At 37.1% G+C, this 27,989-nt stretch overlaps 1 protein-coding gene across 1 annotated transcript; it reads left to right on the forward strand.

The window, feature by feature from the left end:
- Window positions 1-4,743: 4,743 nt before the first annotated feature.
- On the forward strand, window positions 4,744-27,989 carry LOC130438500 (solute carrier family 4 member 11-like). Its single transcript, XM_056770437.1, has 19 exons — window positions 4,744-4,922; window positions 15,081-15,131; window positions 17,439-17,482; window positions 17,652-17,871; window positions 18,016-18,097; window positions 18,796-18,919; window positions 19,067-19,270; window positions 20,642-20,726; window positions 20,837-20,962; window positions 21,248-21,361; window positions 21,468-21,600; window positions 22,440-22,513; window positions 23,062-23,284; window positions 25,018-25,124; window positions 25,907-26,072; window positions 26,346-26,519; window positions 26,682-26,877; window positions 27,062-27,231; window positions 27,338-27,989. Exons 1-19 carry the CDS (start codon window positions 4,889-4,891, stop codon window positions 27,402-27,404), a joined length of 2,394 nt encoding a protein of 797 aa, XP_056626415.1. The 5' UTR covers window positions 4,744-4,888; the 3' UTR covers window positions 27,405-27,989.

A 27,989-nucleotide genomic window follows, 5' to 3' on the forward strand; every position in this document is an offset into this window, starting at 1 on the left:
GATAGGAATTAAGGATTTCAATGCATAAATCTGAGGGTTGAACCTTACAGGGCCTGTTGACACATACCCTCAGAAAAGAGAGGAGACCTGTGATGGAGATGCAGCCTGATATGGATCTCCAAAGCACTATGAGATAACTTTGGGAAAACCATTTCTTTATTCTTCTTATATATAAAACAACACAAACATGCTTAGTCCCACATGCATTTTATCATCTCCATGGATAATAGGAAGGTATCAGTGTCATCTTTTCCCTGCAATAAGAGATGTTGGGTCAGTAAACAATGTTTGTAATGGTTTCTAAATCTCCAATCTCCAGTTTTAGTCTTGTGTTCTTTATTTTGTCAAGGTCCATGTATTGAAGTTTCTGCTTTTTACTTTGCATTTTGTCAGACTTTTGGTCAAAGCAGGAGAGCACACACTCAAGAGTACCAGTGCAGAGGGTTTAATGAATACTCCAGGTGTAAAAACAGCAGACAGGTGAACAAGGTGTTTAAGTTGTCTAGAGTCAGTCGTTATTGGATGTTTTCAGTGTCTCTTCATTTTGGTGTTCTATGCTGTTGCTGTTGCTGTGGTTTTGTTCTTAGTTTGATAATTAAAAAATACTGCACGAGGATCCTCTTCTCTTCCTGGATTATCAATTGTTACAGAACGACGGACACTAGACAACTGCAAAATAAGGGCTCAAATACAGAGAACTTAACAAGATGACAAGGCGCACCTAGGGAAGACTAGAAAACTACAAAGGACTATGTTGTAGATTAGGCGGGGCGAGACCGTGGTTCGAGTCCGGTGAGTAATTGTGAATGAGCACCAGCTGTGCGCACACCGGGCTCGAATCACGTAGGAGATGGGAGCATTTGGTCGTATATAATGTGATCTGATTTTTTTTACTTCTTAATTTGCCTGTGTGAGTAGAAATGATCTGCAGGTCTTTCTCTTGCTCTTCCTTTCCCCTCATTTAAATCTTTCTCATCACTTTTATAGAGCACTTCTTATAGTCTTTATACAGATGCCATTTGGCCAGTCTGCTCATCTCTATCCATCATTTCCCACTTTTTAAACACATAGCTTGTCTATTTTGCTTTGATGGATTGAGGCTTTGCTGTTAGTTTACCTCTTTTGCTATCACTGATTGATGACTCCTCGATCTTTAACGTCCACACTTTGTGAAGGACAACCCTGATGGTGTCATCCCTCGAGACATCTTCAGCCTGTCCGTGCTTGGATCGAGAGGTCGTCTTTTCAGCTTCCTTTCATCAGTGTTTGCTGTTGCTCGCGGCCCAGGGTCATCTGCGAGGTCAGACAGTAAACACAAGGCTCCCCTGACACCTCAAAGATGCTGTTGTTCATTTTGAAACAGTGGAGGTCAACAGTGTTGGTGTGAAGGTGATTAATGCCTCTCAGCACATGACGGGTGTTTAGAGAGCCAGTCTACTCTTTAGGAATTAAGATACAAACAAATTATTTTGAAATCTGACTAGTTAGTGTACGTGGGCTTTTTGTGGCGTTCTCTGTTTCCAACACAATCTTACAACAATTCGAAACGAGATTGCTCATTAGTATGATTTCTCAGTTGTAAATTTTTGTATGATTTGCTTTCACATTAGTGACTGTTAGTATTAGGGGCTGGGTTAGGGGTGGGGCTTCAACATTGCTTTTTCAAATAATAATATGTTTTTGTATGATTCACATTGTATGAATTCATACTAGCAACCTCATAAATAGTTACAAACTCCTGTGGGATCAGGTTGCTGATCCAATTTTTTATATCCATGCCTGTTTTTATTTAAAACCTTAAAGTGGCAGTCCATAAGAATGGCCTCTTTGTCGCCATCTCTGTTTGTAATTGCTAGTGCGGGTGATGTGCGGAGGTATTTTCTTAACGTGAGTTGTGATTCGCCCCTGCTCAACTGCGCGGATATAACATGAAACAAATAAGAACAGACCCAAATAGCGCAAAACTGGCGTTTTGGCAGGGGGGTCTCCTGTTTGTTATTTCTCATGGACACTCCCGTAACGCGAAACGGACAGAAGATCCCCGAATGCGACGGCAGGTCTCAAATGCTGACAGGTACGGTCATATATCATTCTATACCATACAACTATATAAATATAGACTATACTCAAAGCCTTGCGATCATGTCCGGGAAATAAGTCCGTACATTTTTGTAAAATCAAAGGCTTTACTTATCATATGGATGTGCGCCGCATAAAACACAGATGTTGGGAGATAATTTTTAAATCACACGAAACCCCAGATAATACTAACCCCGTGCAAATTGTTCTTAAGTTACATTTATCATAATGAACATAACATAGAGAGAAAGAACAACCAATGAAACAATGTACACGTCTGTGCGCTATTTTGCTCTATCTATTGAAATATTAAAATGTCTTACCTGTTCTGTTCAGAAGAGATAAATCCATGTCTGTCGATATGAATTCTTGTTTTTGCACGAGTCCTATCACATTCCATTTTTCTTTTTAAATTCTCATCAGTTCGTATTTCTTGGGTTTTAACAACTGATGAATCCCCAGATGGCATCGCAGTGCTGCTTGCCGTTTAAAAGTAGAAGTACTGAACGGCGCCATAAATTATACTAAAAGTTTCTAAGAAATAATGTCTGTATACAATGCTACCCCTGTCAATGCTACCCCTGTCCTCTTCGTTCTGTTGTTCGCGAATGTGACGAAATGATGCATAGACGAAAAACACCAAATAAGGATTTCCTGAAAAAGACGACCCGACCGGGAAAATTACATACCATTTTTACAAGCTTTCCGTGGCGCATCCAGCAAGGGTATTGCCACAGTTTTATACACTGTTTTTTCATGTACTTGCTCAATAATTGGTTTGAGTTCTTTTTTACTCAAAAGAACTTACAGACTGCCACTTTAAGTCATAATGATTGCATAAATAGACAAAATGACGATAAATAAATAGACAAAAGGTCTTTAGAACATCTTATAGCAACTACAGAGCAATTTGAAAAGACAAGGACCACTTTCATTTTTTGTTATATTCCGTATTTGTATGGATGATATCGTACCTGTGAAAATATATTTTAATAAATGTAAATTATAGTGCAGTATAATTCCCTAAAGGCCGTAGCGTTACATAAAGGACAGTGCGAGAAAAAGAGATGTCACAACCCATCTACTCCTTTCTACACACACATACAGATGCTGCTCTGGTTGTACGTGTGTAATTATGCTGTTGTTATGAAAATCTTTGAGAACGGTACTTTAATTACTCCATTTCACTGACTTGTAAATGAATAAATGCATTTTGCACAGAGTAATCACTGGGCCGGAGATTGGGTTCATGTGTTTTTACAACTAAAAATACTGATATTAGCCATATTTGGGGAAAGAATATCTGAAGGGAACACATTTGAAAATACATTATTTCAGAATTGCTGTTTTCAAGAACTGGCGTAAAAAACCTTGACATTTAAAGCATGGTCTGAAAGCATAACACTCCCTTTCTTTGATTGAACTATATCAAAGGGTACGAGAGAGAGACATTTTAGAGAAAAAGAGATGAACTGTGATTCTGTAATATATTGCATTACAGAACCCGGTGTGAGATATTAATGATAACAGGCCTGGAGTAGCTGTCACACATTTAATTGTAATGCATATTACTCAGAAAAAGCCACATATTCAGTATGCTTTGAAATTTACTATCGGTGAACTTAGATGCTCCTTTGTTACAAACTCTTCTTACCTTTCCTTATTTTAGCTGCCAAAGATCATTACTGTTAATGTTATGTGCATTAAATGTAAGACCTTAGGTCAAACACAACTTGTGTCCTGTGGTTTTCATTCTGTGTAGCTTTGCATCTGGTATTCTCATCCGTGCATCTCCTGAGGTGTTGAGCTTTAATATGCACTGCAGGCTTGGATTGTACTGACAGTATGAGGGGATGAAAGACGTAAAAATACTAGACAGCAGTTGGTGTAGAACGGTACAGGACTTTCTGTCAACCATTGGCCCGTTTGAGTGGGTTGCCAGAGGATCAAAGGTGCCAGAACCAGAGAAATGTTGAAAGGTTCACATGAACAGTAGATACCATACTAAATTTGTTTGGTGATGTCATGATTTTGATTCATTTGGGAAACAGTGAATGCATTCATGTGATACAGTGAGTATTTTGAAAATAAGAAACCAACGGAATGTTACGTTGTAAAATTAACAGTAGATACGAAGAACCTTTTTGTAATCAATGAAATGTTTTGCACAAAAATTAGTGAAATTTCCTGATATTTTTTCTTTTTCTTTTTGTTGGTAAATCATATACTTATGTCAAATAAAATAACCGTTTAATTTCACAGCAACTTTATTGACTTGGCACACTAATACAACAGTGATATTCCTGACATTTATAAATCATTGATTCATTCATTTGTTTACCTCGTTGGATTAATTTATTCTTTATTCTATCTAATTCATTTAATTAAATTCTCATTTATAGTTTACTTGTTTTGGTTTTCAATGGTTGCAGTTCGTGTGAAACCCTATGTTGTACACTATAGTAGAAGCCTAGCAATTGGTTTGCAATTCAAGTTCACTGTATCACTGTTCACTGTCACTACAAACCCCATATTTTGACACTCATAACATTCTCCCCAGAAGGGAAGGGGCGTTACACCTGTATTGATTTCAATGTAAATATTTTCTTAAAAGAGAAGGTCAGCATGATCTGCACAACTGTGTGTTTCTCTATCTCTGTTAAACTTTTGTCTTGAGTTTGGCAATAACTGTACAGGGAATCTTTGAAGTTGGTCAGTTCACTGGCCCTCACACCTCTCATGCAAGACTAACTGATTCAAAAACTTTTACACACATTCGTTCTCTCTCAAGAAAGGGATTACAGATGACATGGCAGAAGACACTGTGAATCCTTTTGATGCAGGTAGGAGAACTATAAACTTTTTAAAGTGCTTGCTGATATCTGTTGTTCTACAAACGATTTTAAGAGCCTTTACAGGTATGGAAGGGATGTTTTCTGTTCGTGATTTCACGGTGCATGAGAATAAAGGTGTTATCATGTTTTGGGCTGTTTTTTCTCTTGGATAAATAAAAAAACTCTGCTGTAATTTTTTACCATCACTATTTCTTTATATTTATCTGTGTATAGGTCTATTTCTTTATATAGCTACTGTACAACATATCTTGACCATAAATATGAACATAAATAATACAATAATTTATAAATGCAGGTAGATGTAAAGATAAAGAACATTTTAGCATTGTAAAACCTTTTTTTATGAAACTGTGTACCATAATTTGACCATAATCCATAATCACACCAATGCTGTGTCAAATCTTTAAAATCAACTCAGTCACATATTTTGGGATTTGATCATTGCAAAACATCATCTTGACTTTGATCAGTATACATTTATAAGACTCTTATCTTAATTTCAATCAAACTTCCGAGAGTCTTTACCGATTTAACATTTCAAATAAGTGTGGGGACACTTTAAGAACCAAAATCCTATAAAGCAATTTTTTCGGTCAATCCAAAAACGTAATTTTATTTACAACGTTATAATCGGCAATCCACAGACACATTGCGTACGCTATAGGTCGCGTCTCTCCTTGAAAGTAACTTTAGGAAGAGTAGCCCACTATACCACGTGAACTGTTGTCTCAGATAAGCTTAAAACTATGGTGTGTTTATTACTGCATTCATTATGTATTATTAAAACAGCTATATTTACGAAAACAGCTGTTTATCTCCCTCCAGAATTTGCAAGATCTGCCCTCATGGGGCAGATGAATGCGATAGGAATTCACTTGAAGATGTTACAGCCATATCTATTATATAGCTTTCTGTTTCTTGGACAGACTAATTGATTCTCTTCATAAAATATCAGTTTTACACCTAGGGGGCACGGACTAATTTTGTGCTGAATGTATTAGCGTTTTTTACTTTTAATTTCATTAATTCAACCAAATATCTTCATAAATATCAAAAATGCCACCCACATCTGGTAATTAGTCTACTGGAAGTAAGTAAATTATCAGCTTTTCAATTTTGGTGTAAATAACGCATCAAGGAATATAAAATACAATTAAAAAGACAATATCTCTTTTAATTACATATATAAAAAACGGCAAAACATACTGGATTTATATGCATGTTTGCACGTGCTATAATTAACAGCAACAAAAATATTTTATAAGGAACAAAATGCAACAAATAACAGAAGAAATGATGATATGGTCAAAACTACCTGCATCCTATTTATCCACAGTAAAATAGACCCAAATTGAAGAGAATTGTACTCTATGTCAGATAACATTTGGCCCCTCTTTGAAAGAGTAAAAGTTACCCTTATGATAGAGTCGTCTTTCCAGAGTTAATTATGCTCTAAGTTAATATTTTACTCCTTTCAGAACTAAAAGAAATGAACTCTGCTACTTTTAACTGTTTAGAGAAGCTTTAAATTCCTTCTGCTACAATTTATGTCCCCAGTGTTATGAGTGAACTATAAAGAATAACTTACTCTATCCAGAGCTATTCTTCTAAATTTCACCATTCATGTTTTACCCTCAAAAAGCCCTAAAATGAAAAAAAAAATATTTTTTATTTATTTAAAAAAAACAAAATAGTTATAATAAATAAACAGAGGAGGCAAAAAGTAAATTCATGAAACAATATGGGGTCAGCTGTAATAGTCATCGAGGCAATTCCTTCCTGACACTCATGTTCATCTTTAAACCAGCTGTCATCTTTGATGCCTGTCAGCAGTTGGCCCACCTGAAAGTGTTTAAGACTATATGAAAACCACATTTGTAGTTATTTTTTTCCGGAGCACAACACAAAACTAAATAGATATCTAAAAGATTCAGAGACAACAGCTACTTACATAACCAAACTTACTCCTGGGGTCAGCCAAATATAGGAATAGGAAGATGATTCCCTTCCCACTTCGGGAAGGCTTGTTCAACACACACACACACACACACAACCCATAACATCATAAACATCACTTTACAAAGTACTGAAGGAACAACCCGTTTATTTGTATATTTGTTTATTTGTGAATTAGTTCATGACATTCTGGCCTAGGGCTGCTCTTGTAAAGTAAGCTGGTTTGTGTGGTCTTCACCTCACACAACAGTAGAGGGCACTGTTGACATATAATAAAACAGCATGAAAAATTGTGTTTCAGAAGCAGAAGCAGAAACACTAAAACCACAAACTACAGAAATCTTTGTTTCAGTAAAACAACAATGTAAATTCAAACATTAACTTGTAAAAATGTTTCTTGTTTTCTACTTTAAGTTTAGATTTTTGGAAGATGTTATCTGACATGACAAGAGAATGTCCCAGTTTATAAATAGTGTGCTAAAATAGGAATCTGAACTTTAATTCAAAGAAAGTTAACATGACTAATATCTCACATTTGCTTAATTAGTTAGTGACTTGGAAATATTAACATTTTTTAAACTTTTTTAAAAAGTTAAACTTTTAAATCGAAACATTTTTAGAAATATTTAAACAAAGTACAATGTAAATGTATGTTAGGTGAAATTTAGGTTGATTGTCATACTGGTAAAGAGTAGTAGGAATAGTGGCTGGTAATGTTTATTTAAATCGTTTTAATAATGCTGCACGGGTTAATCCTATAATGTTTGCTTAAATTTGTGCTACAATCTATATGTTTGTCCCCTAAATTTGCCTCGCTGTTTAAAAAAGCTTCTTTATGTGCATTAGGTTATGTGGGTTGAAATTAAATAATACAAATTCAGAAAAATATGTGCTTCTGGGAAAACATAAGGAGGTACATGATGAAATGGAGCACTTTACTTAGAGTTACTAAAAATCGAAACACTGCTTAAATTATAACAGTTTAAATTATAGATCATTTCATAAATGTCAATCTTCTGTTATTCAATTGAGACAGCAGCAGGAGTAGGTTGTGGCCCATGCATAGGCCTATCCCAAACTATGCATCATTTGAAAGCTAAACACTGGACATTTATGTTCTGAAGTTGCAATCAATAAAATGCTCAAAAATAAGGGCGCCTTTATTAACCAAAAAGTTACAGAATTGCTTTGGGAAAGGTCGAGAGTTTTCCATTATTTTGATAAAGTGTGCCCCCTAGCGGCAGTCAGAGGTACATTACAACGAGATGCTGCAGGAAGAGCACTGGATGCACACTCGAGGCCCGTGCTTTTCTTTTATTAATATACCCACAAAGAACTTTTACTATCACCAGGTTTTTCTGGCATAATTTTAGTGGTATTCAATCTGCTTATTACTCGCTAAAATAAACATTTAACAGATCGCTGGAGGTGTTTCATGAAAGCGCTCTTTGATGTAGGTTTAGACGAGAAAGGTTTACAAGGCATCTGACCTCTACAAAAATAATTATCAGGTATGCCTTGAATGTTGACATTATTCTGAAGGAATTACATGGAAAACACCCATGAGGGAGGAGAGCACAAGAGATTCAATAAGCTATAAAGCATCTGTCCTTATCTTAAAATGTTACAAACTAATATATAACAGCATATGTCCAGCCAAAGGAGAAGTGCACTTACTAGTATGTTATCTGTTTTTGTCAACTGGTAAAGTTGCTTTTTTTAGAGCAAAAAATAACACCTAAATGAAAGGCGAAATGTTTTCATTATAATATAAAGACATAATATACATTATTTAATATTCGTTCTCCCTCTTTAATCGTTCTTGCTGACTGTGAATACTTTAAAGGTGATGTACGTTTATTCAAGAGGTGCTTTGTGTAAATTGGCCAAATTGAGCAGATTAGAGTTATTACTGATTTGATGCCGGTTCATTTCTCAGTGGACGGGTTGCCTGAACTTGACAGCAAATTGTAATTATCTGTCTACTTTGCCACCACTCACTCTTAATATGAATATTGATTCATATTTATAATCATATCAGGTCTGGACTGTTTAATGCATAAAACGAGGTTATTAGTCAAGGTTTCAAACAGCTTCAGATTAGAAACATGTCGTAAAATCATACTCCCAGAATGTGGGAAGTTAAAAAGATTGTTGTATTTTATATCCACTATCTGATAACAACGCTCTATCAGACACAACCCAAACAATTCCTACTCTTCAAACCAATGATAAATGAAAAATAACATCTCCCTCGGTCACTTTCCGTTTTGTTTGGTTAGATGTCTGTGAGTGGCACAAGGACCCAGAGGCAAAGCAACCCGCCCCTTTCATGTGGAGTGAAGTTAGTATAGACTTCAGCTCAAGTGCATGCTAAGGTGTGGGAAGGTAGAGTTGTGAAACGATCAGCAGTCTCTTTGAAATCGTGATGGGTTGATCCAGTTGGGACATTCACTTTAAAAAATGATGGAGAGCAAAGAAGTGCTTGATTTTGTGCCAGCAGGTAAGTTCAGCTGTGTTAGGAGCTTCTGTCAACTTTACAACCTTATTTACTTGGATGAATGCTGTCATGCGCATATTTACTATATGTTGTTTGTGCAAGCAGAGCTATACCTGTTGTGCAGAGACTTGGGTTTATCAAATTGTGGATGAGGTGTTCACATTTTCCCTTTGGAATCAAAAGAAAAAACACTTCAAGTTGGCTGAAGTAGTTGACTACAGTCTGGCAGGCACTCTATTCATCTGATATCATCACTTGGTCCTCCAAGTTATTCATCTCATTGGCAGAGACGCTTGTGGCTGTCACACTTTTATGTGCAAGCTTCCTCAACAAAACATTTCATTGTATTGTTAAGATATGTGTGTGATGGAGCAGCGGCGGCCGTTCATTTCTGCCTTAATTTGGTCTCTTATGAAAAAGATTATTAGTGTCCTCATGAGGGCAATTTAAAGGATCATTTGTTCCGGTTGAAGTTGCTTGGGTGTGGAAGATTACCAGGCGGGAGAAATGTTAGTAATTTTGCCCATTTTCAAGGATTTTGCATTGAACATTTCCTATTATGCGATCAACACAGCGCGTACAGTATCATGAAATGCATTTTTAAAAAGAAACGCTTGGTTACATTGTAGATGTAGTGTTGGTACATTGTCAGGTAATCCTTAAATATTTTTTTGAATATTATCATTTTTTCTATAAGAGGATTATGCCCTATTACCACTCAGTCTGTCTGTCAAAACTCATTTTACGGATAATATTCACTTCATAACAGTGTCAAATTACTGGAGGTGTTTACTTTGGTCTTGCTTCCAATAAACAACATCTATTTTTGTGATGAGATTTTAAACAGTGGGATATTTTTCAATATTATTTTTCAAGTGGCACAGCATCTTTTTACTTTATCTTGACTTTAATAGTCTCAAAAGTCTATAAAAGAAAATGTTTTTTAAAAGATATTTTTTTCCTTTCTGACTGATTTGCGTCCGAAAGAATTGATATCACACAGTATTTTTTAAAAGATCCAATTGTTTTCAGTTTTTGTTAGATAAACATCAATATATTGGATTCAATCTAAAACATACTGAAGAAACGACTTTGAGGGATCCAATAAGGACAGAATAGTGAGGCCTCTTCCAACATCAATTTTCATTGTGTCCACATGATGGAAAACAAAAGCAAACCACAATTGAGGAGGCTTGGAAATCACATTTTTTTAATGTTGTTAGTTATTGACTGGCATGTCCTGCCTCTGATATTTTTATATCATATTATCTCTGTTAATTACATGATTCATACTCTCTACGTTGATATCAAGGATAAGTACTGATTCAAGTCGTTTACTGGTGCCAGTTTCATTTACCATGATTTACATTTCATGGAAGTATTATTCCTGTCATCGCCGCAGGACAGCATAGTCAGCATCAGGAAGTCGGTGAGTTTGCTAACAGGAAGTCTAGCAAGGCAAGCAAACTGAAGCAGTGAAGAAAAGATCACAACAAGTTGTCTATTGGGAGAGAGTTATTGCTTTGTCAGCAAAACCTGCTTAACGTGAGGGCAAACACAGAATCACTTTTTTGTGTAAGATTAGAAATAAACCTGTATGTTTGTATTTGGTTCGTAATGCAATATACATAACTACTTGTTCAGAGATGTATAAAGGCCTGAAACATTATATTTGTATGACCTTAATAATTAGTTATTTCTATCTACATACAGCATGGGTACCCTTAGATGGAATTTGTTATGTTGTTTCTACAGTAGCCCTAAACGGACATACTGCTCTTCATAGTTCGTTTCTGTATGTAAGTTATCTCCTTCACAAAGAAATGAAAACATGACGACATCTTAGTCTTGTTTCAACCACTTTAGTGCTTTGAAAGGTAGGGGTAGAGTGAGCCGTTGGTTGCAATTTGCAACCTCACCACTAGATGCCGCTAAAATTCACACGCATGACCTTTAAGTCAAATGCTCTATAAAATGCCATAAGCAAACAACAATTTGTTAATATACACTCATGGCATGCTTTAAATATTGAAAAATATTATTAGTCCTAACCCTTGATGTCCATAACGAAATCCCAGATGATCAGACAATTCAGCAATTCATTTTTATAATTTATTTAAAAAATTGATCTTGGAGATTCCTGGGGCCTAAAGGCTTTATTTTGTTGAATTTTGTTGAACTTTATTTTGTTTTATTTCGTTGAATCTCATAAACGACTGTTTAAACAAATTTGTTCCAGCTTCTGTGACATTTGGCATAGCGCCTACAGCCTAGTCTTTTGTGAAGTTATATTTATTTGTCAACTCATGACCATGTACAGCCAGTTAACCTGATAAAATTCACTCCTTGATGGGTCCTGAGATCGGTCTAGAAAATCATTCCTTTAATCTCAGGAGACACAGGACCGGGATTTAGGGCAGATCCATTTAAGAGTGAGGAATTTCGTTCAAACCATTCTCAGACACGCATTATTAGTGACAATCTCAAAAGACAAGTCCCAGATTCACAGTTACCCTGATTATTTATGTATTATTTAGCAAACGTTCACCAGGAACAAATGGCAGCCTGAACTGAATCAATAGATCCGGGGTGGCGGGAAAGCAGAGACAGAGTTCTGCCTTGAGGATGATGCTGTGGGGTTTTTTAGACCTCAGTTATGGCCTAGCAGGTTGCTAAATTAAAGATGGTGGGGATGATGGTGAAGTTGAGGACATGGGAGATAGCAACACAATGTGCTAAGAATATCCTACAGCTCATGATAAGATTTTATGTCCAGAAAATTACCTTTTTATCCCACCCACCCTGAAGAAAGTAAGTGGCCTTAAGCCTCCCATGCATGCCTATATCAGGGCTGGTGTAAATTGGATGAGAAATTTCCATTAAATCCCATTACTTTGATGGCATGGAATCAGTATGTGCAGCTGTGGTCAAAATACTGAATATAAAATAGTTTTAGTTTAAGGATCATGTGGGTTTTTCACTGTTATGCAACAATTGGTCACTTTGTCTTTTATTGAGCATAGACAGTACTTACATTAGAAGCTGTTTCCTAGAAATATAAAAGAACAAGACATTATCTATGTTAAAGAGCATTAATTATGTGAATCTGCAGAAATCATGTTTTACAACTATACACTTAAAGGGTAAGTTTACCCCAAAACATCTGTCGTTATTTATTTACCTTCGTTTAAAACCTACAGGACATTCTTCTGTAGAACAGAACTTAATATTTTAAGAAATGTGTCATGGTTTTGTGTCCTTTACTATGGAGATCAATTTGGTTACCAACATTCTTCAAAATATCTTCTTTGGTGTTCTGCAGAATAAAGAACGTCTTACATGTTTGGAATGACACAAGAGTGAGTAAATTATAAAATAATTCTAATTTTGGGATGAACTATTCCAGTAAGAAATCACTAACACCCAAATTCTTATTACCTCAATGCATCCAGACATCCTTATTTTACTACTTTTAGTGTATAATTATAACCTTTACATGACGTATAACCTTTACATGTACTTGCCAAGCTTTGCTAATAAAAGGTATTGATCATGAAAATATGGTGTTGCCATAGTCATGTACAGCAGTTGTTCACAATAGGGGGCCACGGCCCACAAGGGAGTCCCAGCTGACTAACAAGGGGGCCTCAAAATAACTAATAAAATAAAATGAGACAAAAAGAAACAATAAAAATATATATATATATATTTCTTATTATTTGTCCATTTTCATAACGTCAAACTATATAAACTATTTGATTGGGTAGAAACTGAGTTTTTTTGAGTCGGACAGTTAAAGGGGGGGGGGGCCTTTGAGTCAAAAAGGTTGAAAACCCCCGGTGTACAGCAGTTGCGATCCGTGACTCCTCTTCGGGGGAAGTAGTAATGCGATTGCGAACCTCGGCAAAACCTGTACAGTATTTTTAGCCCGTCATGTGTGTGGCGCGTCATGTCAAAATACGTGCCTGCTGCAGACGCGTCGAAATGTTTTTTTAATAAAAGAGACGCTCGCGTTCGCTAGATACTCGCATAGTCTCTATGCGTAATCATAGTTAAGTGTTAACGCAGTGTCTTCTGAACGTGAGCGTCTCTTTCATCATAAACCCTTTTTTAGACGCGTCTACAGCAGGCACGTATTTTGACATGATGCGTGATGCACATAGGTTAAAGTGAAGCTTTGAACACGTATTTCGAATTCCTGCTTCCCCTGAATGCACCCATCGTCACTGGTGTACAGTATCATGGTATTACCATGCATATGTCACAGCTGTACACAGTAAGACCCCATGTCGTCGCTGTCAGACTGAAACCATGTATCTCCGATTTTCATTTGTTCATTTGTCGTTGGGTTTAGAAAATATTTAAGGGAGGATTCCCTGCGTTCGCATTTTGCAATCTTTAGTTAGTGTTTAATAATGCTATTATAGCATAAATAATAACTGAAAAAAGGATAAAGCTCAAAGTTAAATGCCATGCGAGATGCTGTATTTAATAGAATTCACTTTTCAAGGACTACAGAGGACGACTGGAATTGACTACATCCCTCTACTTCCCGGGTACATGATGTCACTATTCCGAGTGCTTTCAATAACCTCCGCCCAAATGAATACACCAAAAACAAAAGGGTTAAGCCCTTCCTCAGAGAAGAGGAAGAGCCGCTGGAGTAGTGTTTGATTTTCAGAGATTGTTAACATTTGACTGAGCTGCGCGCTTCATTACATTCACTTTCATCACAGTCCTACAGCTGGTAAGGTAATGAGAATTCAGCTACACATTCTAAGATAACCAGCAGTGAAATAACAGCTTCCATCACTGTAACATCAGCTGTGAAATCTGTTTTGTGTGATACACTTATATTGTGTGTGTGAGTGTGTGTGTGTGCATACCCCTGTATAAAACACTTCTTCGAAACGTCCTTTGAAGTCCTTCTTGCAAATGTCTTCTAGTCAATCTGCATGTTTTATTATCCAACTCGGGTCCAATAAAAAAAGGGTTAGGTTAATAGTGATAATATAACCTGTCAGACCCAACCGGTCCCGTGTCATTTCCCTCGCCATAGTAGAAAATAATGTGATCTCTAACAAAGATAGGCTTTTAACTGATGAAGTGAAGTTGACAACATTGTTACAGTTTATTGCTAAAAGCCAAAGCTTATGAATTCACGTGCACTGAGAGGGGGACCGACTAATCACAACAGCTTGAGGAGGGGAACTTGCTGATATGGTATGGGTGGGACATCTTCACACACAAGCTCTAAGCGGGGAATCAATCACGACAGACCTGGTCAGCTTTACCAATCAGAGCTTTTCGGAAGGCGGGACTTTAAAGAAACCGGAAGAAATCCAGTCGGGTGGGTCATAGACTTGAAATAGTATTTTGAAACTAGAAACATGAACATCCATTATCAAACAACCAAAAAACACAATCAAAACTTCAAAAAGGGGGAAAAACGGGGCCTTTAAGCAATAAAATATATGAACATGTTGAATTTTTAAAAACTGCACATAAAATCTCACGTAAAATGCCAGTTTTGAAGGTTTCAGTCTGACAGCGACGATATGTTAAATGTTTATGTGAGTGAAATGTGTTTTTGAATCTCCCATTCACAGCTTCAGATCGTATAAAGTTTGTAAAAATTACTAATTTCTTAAATGATGTCGAATTCATTTGATGTTTGTTTTCTTCCACAGCTGTTCCATCATCTGGGCGTAGAAATAATGGCTTCATCTTTCAAGGGATGGGTGAGAACATATCTATTCCTGTTTCTCAGTGCCTCTTTCCTAGACACATTCAGTTTGCAAGCTCTGTTGACTGCGAGAAAGGGGTCTGACAACCGTTAAACACTGTAAGTGGAAAGATTGTGAACATATGAGCATCATTTTTTAATATTAGTTTAAAATTCACAGCATTACATTGGGTAAACAACATCATAGACTAGCCAACAAGTAAACACAGACTTCACAGCATATCACCCCAACTATAAACAGCTGCAGCCCGGACAAACTTTTCAGTTTCTTCCTCAGAAAATCATGTAGTTTACCTCATGTCACGATTATACTCCTCTATGCACACAAAGAATTTATTGGGCCGGCTATAGTTATATTGCCGTGTGCCTTGGCAGGATTTTATAAGGGCATGGGTGCATTCTGTATCTTTAACAGATGGTGTATATATTTTGAGGGAGATGGATCTGTGTTCACATACCATAAATAGTGTTAAATATTTCTAAGGCTGAAATGAAAAGCACATGATTGAAGTCAGCGCGTGAAACATCTCACAGTCTCTGTACAAACCTAATGTGTTATATTCGTCTTTTGGCTGTAAAAGGTCACGTCAGACTGCGTTAGGCGGTGAAATTAGATTATTATAATCATTTTAAAGCTGTGAAAGATCTACGCAAGCTGCTCTGTTGTGACATTTAGATGCTTCAGAGCTGTGAGATGGTGAAACAGAGGACAGCAGAGATGAGAAGAGACGAGACGGACTCGTCATCGAAACAGATAAAAGTCACTATGAGACGTACATTTAGCCTGTGATCAGTGTTTGTGATTAATTAGCTCACACCTTTGTAAGATCTAGAGATGTACAACACACTGAAAATGTATATATTGTTTTTTTTACTGGCCGATAAGTTGACTGCTTTAGATCTAGTGGCGTTGATACAACATTATCCAAAATCTGTTATTGGTAACTGATTCTAACAATGCACTTTTCATAGTCAGTCAAGAATGTATTGTGTATGTAAAAGTGCTCATAGGGGGTTAAAGGAACAGTTCTCCTAAAAATGAAAATTAGCTAAATTTGGTTAAAGTTAAAGGGGTTATTCAGTCAAAAATGAAAAAATCTGTCATGAATTACTCACTCTTTAGCTGTTCCAAACCTGTATACATTTAATTGTTTGGTTGAACAAAGATATCTGGAAGAATGCTTGCATCCAAACAGTTATTGGACCCCATTGACTAGAAGGAAAAATCACAATGGTAGTCAAAGTGCCCCAGTTTGCAGTCCTACATTCTTCAAAATATCTTCTTTTGTGTTCATCAACAAATAAAGTATTTTTCCTACTATGGTAGTCAATAGGGTCCAACAACTGTTTGTTAATAATCATTCTTCTAAATATCCACTCTGTTCACAAGAACAAAGACATTTATACAGATTTGGAACAACTTGAAGATAAATAAATGATGACAGAATTTCTTTGGGGTTAACTATCCCTTTAACACATAGATAAAAAAATCTGTACCATGAATGCACTATAGATCGGTTGGGATAAAAACAAAAACAGTTTAAAATAGTTTTATTTGGAGTGTAACAAGTTTAACATAGTAAATTGGATGTTAACACTACAAAATACATTTATTTTGTCACTCTAAATAAGTTGAAAGGTGTATATTTTTATATAAAATTAAAAGTACAACTATTCACTCTCTAAAGTCCTCCAGAAAAGTAAAAATTCCCCCAAATAAGACTTAAGTGCAGTGATGAAGTACAATTATGAAGTACATTACACCCCTGTGTGGTCGTGAGGTTCAGATCTGATGTATGTGTGTGTGTGGGTGGTTTAGATGAGATTCTCTTTGAGACTACTTCAAAATCCGAACAAAAAATCATTGTGATTGTAGCCTAAGGTGTGCACAGATCCCAACAGAACATCGTCAGCAGCCGCTCTGTCTTCTCCGCACTGAACGCCTCAGAAATTCTCTGTGTTCACAATCAGTAATGTTTTGGGATTTTGGCCGAAGTGTTTACTGCATTGAGGAAACAGACTATGCCGGGTCTTCCTTGGAATTGAAGGTGTCAGGGTTCAGGGACCACAACACACTTTTGATGTGTCTGTGCTGCAGCCTCTACGACTCTGTGACTATTTATAACCAGTGAGACATAATACAGAGAGCTCAGGGCATTAGATAATGAAGAAAAACACATCTTTTGGGAGTTTTAGTTCAGTGGTCCGTCCTTCAAAATCACATATCTGTGTAACAGCACAGGGGTTTTAACTATTTATCTTTTTCTTTCTCTCTCGACCTCTATTCTCTGTCTATTAATAGACACAGATGCCTCCGGATTTGGCCTCCTAAATACATCAAGAAGAGTGAGTCTTTCTTTCCCAATTTTATTTATTTTAAATGTATCTAAACAATATTTTAAGACATCCTGATATGAAAGTATTCCCGAAAAGTGAATGGAAATATTGTTATTTAATGCTCATGATCTCTATCAGTACCATACAAGCCGTTTTAAAATGGTAATTTATGTTTCAGTATGTTAAGCTGATGAATTTCCAGGAGGAGGTGAGAGCTCTTCGGGATCTGGATGGGTTCTTGGATCAGGCCAGCATCTTGCTGGATGAGAAGGCCGCCTCCTTGGACGAAGTGCTGCGGAGAATGCTGGGCCATGTGGCTAAGGATGGCCAGGGCCCCTGCAATGCTGAGGAGGTCATGAGTGGCCTGTTCACAGATGCTGGAGGACAGGATACCAATGGTGAGCAGTTGGGAGCCAACCCCAAGTGTCACAGGTTGTCTAATCTAATGAAACCAGAAATCCAGGGCAGACCCTTTGAGAATGTAGTTAATGGAAGGCTTTAAAACAAGGAAAGTGTTTTAGTTTCCTCTCCCTCTGTTATAGTTCATCTGCTGAATGAGACCATTCAGGGTGTGACAGCGATGGACACTGGAGTACGCTACCAGCAGTCCTGGCTCTGTGTTTTGTATGTTGGAAACACATTTCGATTTTTACATATTATTGCTGTCCTTCTGAAATCTGGGATGTTTAAATTAGCTGTTTTTAAGAAATAAAAAAAGGTGCGTTTCAAATGATTAAATACTGTGTTGTCAAAGTTGACGCACACTTTTTATTGGTTAGATAATTGCAAAACCCAGTGACAAACATAAATGGTGACTAATAATCATTATTTATGATAAAAAAGTAAGGAAGAAACGGTTCTTATAGGAATAAAACCAAAATTCTTCTTCTATGGCATCACTGCGAGTAACCTTTTGATTTACTCACCCCCTTGTCATTTCAAACCTGTATGATTTTCTTTCTTTGCCAGTGAATGGGTGCCGGCGCTGTTTGGTTACCAACTTTCGTCTAAATATATATTTTTAGTGTGTTCTGAAGAAGCAAAAGGTTTGAATTGACATGGGATTGAGTAAATTGTGATAATATCTTTTTGAGTGAACAATGTGTGTATTCTGTTTGGAAGTAAGCACATCTTTGTCCTACTCACTTTTAAGGGCAGAGGCAAGTGGGCACTCCGGAGAAACTAGGGAAACTGTATCTCATAATGTGGCAGTTTAAAACACACTTACTAAAGGGAGAAATTAAAACAGTGTCATTCTGCCATCCCCTGCTGTAAACCCCGCTCCAAAACTTTTTTTTGAGCATATGCTTTTTTGTATGCAGCTGTAATGTGAAAAGTCTTCACAGACGTTGTGTTTGCATTGCTCGTCTGGAGAGACCACAGAACTGGGGTGTGAACTGCTGTGAGGTCCGCTATGTTATCCTAATCCTTGCACCACCCCGAACAGTAGGCATTTCCTTTTACCCTCCAATCATCACCTATAGTCAAAAAATATCCTGCCTGGTTATCGGTTCCTCAACATTTGCAGTTGTTTTAAACGTCTGTTGCTTCCCTCATGTTTTTTTATTTATTTTCCTGTTCCTTACCCCACAGAAAAGTACAAAGACAGCCATTGAGCTCGGTCGCACATTTGCCACCTTGTTCTCAGATATATCGTTTAGACAGAAACTTCTGGAAACTAAGACCCAGGAGGATTTTAAGCAGGAGCTCGTAATTCAAAGGCAACGGCTCTCCACCACCATCAAGAAGCCCTCGGTGGAGGAGGAGACCGACCCACACAGCAACAAACCACTCAAGGTCTGAACTAGAGAAAGGCTCGGGGCATGTTAAAGAAACCAATTATCTGCACAGTCTGCCTGTTATCTCCATGCTTAATTTTCCCAGTGGGTTATGAAGCACATTCTCCACACGTACAGAACACCCCCACATTTTGTTCTTACAACACCTCCAAATATTGAACTTCACCATATTAATATGCACGTGTATGTATGTATGTATGTTTCCGCCAAAAGCTGCACCACCACATTATTTTGAAATTAAAAATTGTTGGCATTCGCCTGACACCTTGATATTGTTATAATACTTGCTCAAATAACTCAATTTAAAAAGTATGCATGGCCGTTTTTAATCTAACATATTCTGAAGATGTCATTATTTACCAAAGATTTAGATAAATTGTGATTGGTTTCTTCTTTTTATATTTGCGTATTAATTTGTGCTTAGTCACATTTTTCACACGTGGTAACTGTTTTATCTAGAATAAAAACTTAACAACCTGATCTCACAGGAATTCGTAACTATTTTACAAGGTGGCTAGTTCGTATAAATTTGTACGATGTGAATCGTGCAAAAACATATTGATTATTAGAAAAAGAAATACTGAAGCCCCTCCCCTAAACCAATGAATAAGATCATACGAATCCATACCAATAAGCCACCTCATAAAATAGTTACAAATTCTCATGAGAATGTGCTAAACTTAAAGATCCAGTCCATAGATTTGAGCAATTTGGCATCTAGTGGTGAGGTCGCAAATTGCAACCAACGGCCATCACGTTTATGTATTTACGAAACGCGCTCTGTAGAGCAGTTTGTCCATTTAGGGTTACTTTAGAAACAACATGGTGAATTCCATGTAAGGGGACCCAAAGTGTATTTAGATAAAAATAGCTCCATCTATGGTAATAAAAACATAACGCTTCATTATCTACGGTCTTTATACACCTCTGAAGACCTTCCTTTTGGTAATGCAAATCTGTTTATTTGTTACTCTGCAAAACAAACAATGTTGCAGATTCTGTGAAGAAAGTGATGCCGCTGTTTGTATCATCTGTTTGGGTTTCCTCAAAGATGATTAAATATTATATTATTATTTCAAAAGTGTAAGGTTCGAGATTTGGTACTGTGCAATAATATACACAATGTTACATCTTCAGCTGTTTTACAGCGTCACAAATAAATTTAAGGGTTTAATAGTTACATATTTAATCCAATGATAACAATTACCATAAAATTCTGTACAGGATCCTTGTAAATCACACAGTCACTGTGCAGTTATTTACTTTTATGATTTATGGGCTTTGTAATGGTTTAAATCTTTTTAAAAGAAAGAACATAAAAAGGATGAATCGACATATGTTTTAAGCGCTGTCTCTGTCTCGTATGCAGGTGAAAGATTTCCTAAGAGCTGGTCGTGGCATTTATGAAGACCTGTGTCGCAGGCTCCCATTGTACATATCAGACTTCACAGATGGTGAATTTCTGTTTAGCCCAAAGCCTTGCTTGACTTCGCTTATGCAAAAAATAACAGAATTCTCTCAGCTGCTCGGACTGAGTTTTTTTTTCCTGTTTGGTTTACATCAGGTATTCTGGGCACTAACAGGTCTCTGCTCAAGTACACCACCACGGCCATTTTCCTCTACATCGCCATGCTTCTGCCTGCTATTGCATTTGGCTCTCTGAATGAGGAGAGCACACGAGGAGAGATAGGTCCGTGGCGATTTATGAAATAGCTTGACCGTGCATATGGTTGCGGCTTGTGTAATGAAAAGTTCTTATATATTGGATCAGTGTTATAAGGATGACTTTCCAACTTATGCAGAACACAAGATATTTTGAAGAATGTTGGTTATCAAACCACACTGGCCCCCATTGACTTCCATTTTATGGACAGAAAATCACTTAGACATTTCTCAAAGTACCTACTTGTGTGTTCCACAGAAGAAAGAATCACATGCAGTATAGGTTTTGATTGACATGAGTTTTTTTTTGCAGATGTACAGAAAACCATTATTGGTCAGAGCATTGGAGGAGTGATCTACTCTTTGTTTGCTGGGTCTCCTATGGTTATTCCTCTCACCACAGCACCTCTCGCCATCTTCATCAGCGGTACTATACTCACCTCATCTTTTACACTGTAAGTGGTGTTCACTGCTTCTCTAAGAGCACTATGCAGTTCTGAAAATGCTTTCTGTCTTGTGTTTGTGTACTGCAGTGATCAGAGGGATCTGTGACGACTATGATCTTGATTTTCCTGCATTTTATACCTGCATTGGCCTCTGGAATAGTTTGTTCCTCATCCTGGGGGGGATCTTTAATATCAGTCTGTTCATGAAGCTTTTTAAACGGTCAGTATAGTAATATATCTACGTACAGAACGTATTATATAAAGCAGACATTACTGCCATTAGTGATGCTTGTGGACTGGTAATGTCTGGACTAAACTGTTCTATGCTCATGTGGCAACACATACGAGAGACTATTTCAATTTTTTTATTCCGAATTTACTATTAATATGTATATGTTTAGGTAAAATTGTCATTTTTGTTTCATTCTGTGAACTACAAACAAATTTCAAATAAAAAAAATGTTCTTCTCAGAAACTGAAAATTCTAGAAACAGGCCTAAAAAAGCCGACCTCAAATATGGCAAAGAAAACAAGTTCATATTACGAACTTATTAGAATAATACAAAAGTAATATTTCTATTATTATAATGTATCTAGATGTTCAAAAAATATTTATTCAAAAAGATAATTCTTGTCATGCTGTCAGTCTTTCACATTGCTGTTGGATGATTTTATGACACTCCTGAGGTTTGATTTAGTTGAAATTCAACATATATTAAATGTTTAAAATTAACTACTCACAACACTCATAGTGGCGCAATCAGGACATTTATTGATTTTAAATTATATTATAATTATTATTGACACAGTAAAAGTCATTTTTTTCTTGTAACTGTTTGTGTCTTCTTGAAGCAAACTCCAAATCCTGATATAACTCAAGACATATCTGCTGCGGTCTCTCTGTACCAAAAACATTAATCATAAATCTGTGTTTTCTTCTCTTCTGTGTGGTTATCTCTGTTCGTGATGTGCCTTGAGTTTGTTATGTCTTTGTTTGTGCCCGGTTGCTTTGATAAAAGGTTAGATCAGTTGCTCACTGTGTCCTACATGTCCCCCCAGCTCCACAGAGGAAGTGTTTGCTTTGTTCATCTCCATTGCCTTTGTGGGTGACGCTGTGAAAGGCACAGTAAACAGTAAGTTCATAGCTCTGATGTGTAAGGGCCACAGGCTTTGCTGGAACTGATTTTCAAATTATTAATAAAGCAATGTCACAGCATTTTGTACCTCAGTAATAAATCATTAATGACGATTTAACTTTAAGGATAGAAAATGTATGGGACGGTATATTAAGGGTTATATTGTTCGTATTTCACACTGTAAGACAAGTTCAATTTTTACTCTCATTCCAAACCTTTTTTGATTTTTTTCTTCAATTAAAACATAATGTTCTTATAGTTTTAGAAGAAATGATAACACACAAGTCGTATCGACTATTGTGGTGGTGTTTTTCCCCCCTGCTCATCAGCCTCAGTAAACTGTTATGATATAGAAATAACTAATTTGTGTTCCAAATAAATTATACCATAATATATAATGATAATAAAATCCAATGTGTTTAGGTCAGATGACGATCTAAATTAGAATGAATGCATTTATATAATTTGTTATGTTTCACCATGTATCACATGTGTATCTCTCTTTTCTCACCATGTATCACATGTGTATCTCTCTTTTCTCTCAGTATTTCATAAGTATTATCATGGCCCTATACTAGTCAATGGAAGCATAGAGGCACAACACCGTCTGGATGTAATAGTTCATGAGAAAAAGAACGGAACGCAGACCGTAGGTGTCTCATTGCCTGCAACCATCGTTCTGTGCACCAGGGAGCGCCCTATTCTATGCCTGCTTCTGATGCTGGGATCACTTTGGCTGGGATATGCTCTCTTTCTCATGAAGAGAAGGTTATTATAGATCATTAGAGGCTTCAATCGTTGCTAGTGCTGTGTCAATAATGCAATATCGCTCGAGTAGGAGTGCATGTAGGGTTCTATATCTTCATGGCTGTGATAAGGCCAGAGGCACGAGGCTGCAGGCAGTCACAGCCATGCAAATATACGAACACTACATGCAAGACTACGAGAGCGATATTGCATTTATACATCAGTTCGACGGCACAAGTGTGTAGATAAACCAGAAATAACGTTAGAGTGTCTTTAAACCCCTCCGGTTTTATAGGAAACAGGGAACTACTTTCTTCCGCCACGAATCCAAGGTCAGCATTACAGTTAAACCTCCGCTCCGATAGTTTCGGTTCACAACGCAAACAGTCGTTACATAATATTGATTCTGGGAAGTTAAACTACGATCGATGTAATGATAATGAAAGAAAGTCCTATCGCATCACATGTAAACCCATGTGCAGATCGCAGTGCACCCGTTTATATGTAGGCTCTCCCAAACGAATTAATGTGCAGTTAGTAATTTCATATCTTGTTTATTGTATGCGAGTTTTACAAAAAAGAGAAAGCTTTACAGAAATAAACATTCTGGAAAGAATAAACTGCTTCGTGTGTTGGTTGATAGGAATCTAACTTCTTTAGAGTTCTCAGTTACGAGAACTACGGTGGCCGCTAGGTGTCACTGCGCTGCGACAGAAGAAAACACAAAAAAACCTAAGCAAATTCAGAAAGCATCTTCATTAGTTTGGCAACACATACCCTGCAAATACTCAAAACACAAACAAACACTGAAACGCGCTGCAAATTCCCGCAACACAAACAAACACAGAAACGCGCAGACGACAACGGAAGTGTTTCCGGGGGACCGCAAAAACTGATGCACCTGATTGTTATGCGCTTCATTTTGACTATTCAAATTCGTTAGTGGATTCGTATGTCGACTAGAATAAGTTTTTAATCAATTTTTTTTTCTTTTTTATAGTTACACTTGTTTAAGTAAGTCGAGCAGCTACTACGTCTCATAGTTTTTGTTAAACTGTTCAAATCGACAGGCTAATAATATCCTACGGTCGCACATTAAGAATGTAAAAATAAAGTCATAAAGCAATTACCTTTAATGTGGCTGACAACTCCACTAACGAATTTGAACAGTAAAAATGAAGCGCGTCCCAATCAGGTGCATCAGTTTTTGCGGTCCCCCGGAAACACTTCCGTTGTCGTCTGTGCAGCTTGCACCACGTTTCTGTGTTTGTTTGTGTTGCGGGAATTTGCAGCGCGTTTCTGTGTTTGTTTGTGTTTCGAGTGTTTGCAGGGCATGTGTCGCCAAACTAATGAAGATGCTTTCTGAATTTGCTTGTGATTTTTGTGTTTGCATGTGTTTTCTTCTGTTGCACCGCAGTGACACCTAGCGGCCACCGTAGAGAACAGAATAGTCCGAGTTATTTTAATGGCGGAGTGTTCCAAACAGTCAGTGAAGCGGTTGAACAGTCAGTTCCCGTGACGATCCCGGTATATCTCACGGCTATCAGCCAATCAGATTCGAGAACTAGAGTGAACTGATGTATAATTGTTCTTGCATACTTTAGTTAAAAGGGGAATGTGTGGAAGGTCATATTATATAAAGTAAAGTGTAATGAGGAAACATTTGAGGTTATGGAGACAGAAGCAGTAAAAACATTCATGTAGAATTGGGTAATGAATCTGCATTTTTGTTATGTTTATTTATTTTCTCACAGCCCATTCCTGCATGCTAAAGTCAGGGAAGTGGTATCTGACTGCGCATTGCCAATATCTGTGGTCATATTCTCCTTCGTGGGCTCCTACCTTTTCAGTGACATTCAGCGTGAGGACCCCATTTGCTCTCACACCAAAACAAACAATCACCTTTGATGCCCCCAACAATTCTGCACATACAGTGAAAACTGTTGTATTTGTTCTTATACTTTCATTAGAGGACAACAATCTGGGTTGGATATAATTTGAACATTAAAGTTCACATTAAAATTAGACAGTTCACATTAAAAATTTATCAGTAAATCACCTTACATTGTTCCAACCTGTATGACTTTCTTTCTTCTGCAGAACACAAAAGAAGATATTTTGAAGAATGTTGCTAAACGAAAACCATTGGTCCCCATAACTTGCATTGGTTTTGTGTCCATACAATACAGGAGCGAATGGCGAACAACGGTTTCTGGTTACCAGCATTATTCAAAATATCTTCTTCTGTCTTCTGCAGAATATAGAAAGTCAAACAGCTTTAAAATGTCATGAGGGAGAGTAAATGATGACTGAATTTTTGTTCTTGGGGGAGCTAACCCTTTAATAATGATCTTTTCTAGACAATGAATGTAATAGTGAACTGGCTCCATCAAAGTTGTGGCGACCAGATTTTGTTATACAGTCTAAAATGTTTTGACAGTTTGATCCAGAGATTAATGTATTAAAACATATTAACGATCATTAAACTTTGCTTAAAAACACATTAAACAATTTGTAGCATTTACTGATGATCACTACAGTAGCAATGTTATATTCAGTATATGAAATATTATTGCTTTGAACCACACTAAATTATAAATAAAAGCGACAGTACTGTATTTTTTTTTAATTATTGTTTCACAGTTCCAGTATTCAACTACCAGAATGGAACCATTTTCAAAGTGGCACCACTCTGCCATCTGACGGGGATGAACATATTAAGCGCATGTGGTCTCGGCTTCCTCCTCGCCTTGCTCATCTTCATTGACCAGAACATTGTTGGGTCCCTCACCAATGCCCCTGAGAACAGGTAGACCCATACATCTAGAAATTCACTCCAGCAAATTCAAGTAACATTTCTATGATAAGATCCCATGCAATCTTTTGCACAGACATCTCAAATCCATCAGATGATTGAACATTTGTTTTCCGTCTGTTGTGTCATCCCTTCTATATTTGCTAACATTGCATCGGTTTGCTTTTCTCTGAGATCAGTCAGCCGTCAATTTGCGCTGTCAGTTTGCCGTAGACAGTCGTGGGAGACGGTGAGAGTCAGCGTGTGATCTCTTTGTGTGTGCTTCAGACTGCTAAAGGGAACGGCGTACCACTGGGACCTGATGCTCACTGGACTTATCAACATCCTGTTGTCAGTACTGGGGTTACCATGGATGCACGCAGCTTTCCCTCACTCCACACTGCATGTTCGTCAGCTGGCGCAGGTGGAACAGCGAGTGGAAGGGGGGCACCTCTATGAAACGTGAACACAATCACCTACATACAACTTAAACATATTTATGCATTTGGCAGATGTTTTTACAAAGCAGTGTATTCAAGATTTACATTATGACCTTGCGGGTGTCATGAGTTAAGGGAACTTTGATGATTTGGCATCTAAAATCATGTTCTTACGCGTAAACAGGATAGTTAGCGTGAAGGAGACACGACTGACATCACTGGCTGCGAACATTCTGATAGGGTTATCAGTGTTTCTGCTGCCGGTCCCTCTGCAGTGGATACCCAAGCCTGTTCTCTACGGCCTCTTCTTGTACATCGCTCTTACATCTATCGATGGAAACCAGATGTGTGATCGAATGGCCCTTCTGCTCAAAGAACAAGTGAGGGCATCGCTTAAGTGAGCCAGTTATAACCCACATGACATTTTGTATCTTGTGCTGTGGTCTTTTTTTTTCTTAAAGGGATAGTGCACCAAAAAAATCTGTAATCACTGATGTTGTTTATAACCAGTGCGACTTTCCTCCTGTGGAACTGATATTTCACTCTCAAATCTAAATTCCCCAGACGTCTTATCCCCCCACTCACTACATCCGCAGAGTGCCACAGAGAAAGGTGCATTACTTCACAGGCCTTCAGATAGTACAGCTCATCATTCTGTGTGCGTTTGGGATGTATCCTCTGCCGTACATGAAGATGATCTTCCCTTTGGTCATGATCTTGCTTATTCCAGTGCGGTAAGACATTATATTAGATAGTTATAGGATCTTTGCTATATTTACAGTGTTTGGGGACTGTGGAAACAAGATTGTAATTTACTAAACAATGTTTTATTTTCCGCAGAAAATACCTTCTGCCTAAGATCATTGAAGCAAAGTACTTGGACATCATTGATTCTCAACACATGTGAAGAATCAACAGCACCAAAAAAGGGTTTCAAATGCAATAGACATGCATTTCATTGATATGTACCTTGATAGACAATGTTGCTAAATACATCAAATGTAATACCAAGGTGAGACTTTTACAGGTGCTAATGACACTTGTATTTGGTTGTGATCCTTTATGTATTTTATATATCTGCATTGAGCCATCATCTCTGTTAATCTGTATTTTTATTTATGTAGTGGAATCATACATTCTTGATTTCCTGTGATGATACATTGAATTGTTTTCTTGGTATTAGTTACCTGGTAGTCCATATTTCTATTTTGTTGATGTTTTCTGAAATTGAGAACTCAGAACAAGCTGATCATACAATGCAGAAGATCCATAGCATAATTTGATTCATAGCCATTGATTTTTTTGTTACCTTCCTCAAATGTTTCACCATGACAGGTTTCATGAATTTCTTTTCTTTGCCTTTTGATTCATAATATCCATTAGACAGATAAAAACATTTGAACCATTCAGTATGGTTACATGTAAGCCCCCAAAAGCAATTATGTAACTTATAATTTATGTTATTTTCTTAATAATAAATGAATCATATCTG

The sequence above is a fragment of the Triplophysa dalaica genome, chromosome 16, assembly GCF_015846415.1.
Source record: "Triplophysa dalaica isolate WHDGS20190420 chromosome 16, ASM1584641v1, whole genome shotgun sequence".
NCBI lineage: Eukaryota > Metazoa > Chordata > Actinopteri > Cypriniformes > Nemacheilidae > Triplophysa > Triplophysa dalaica.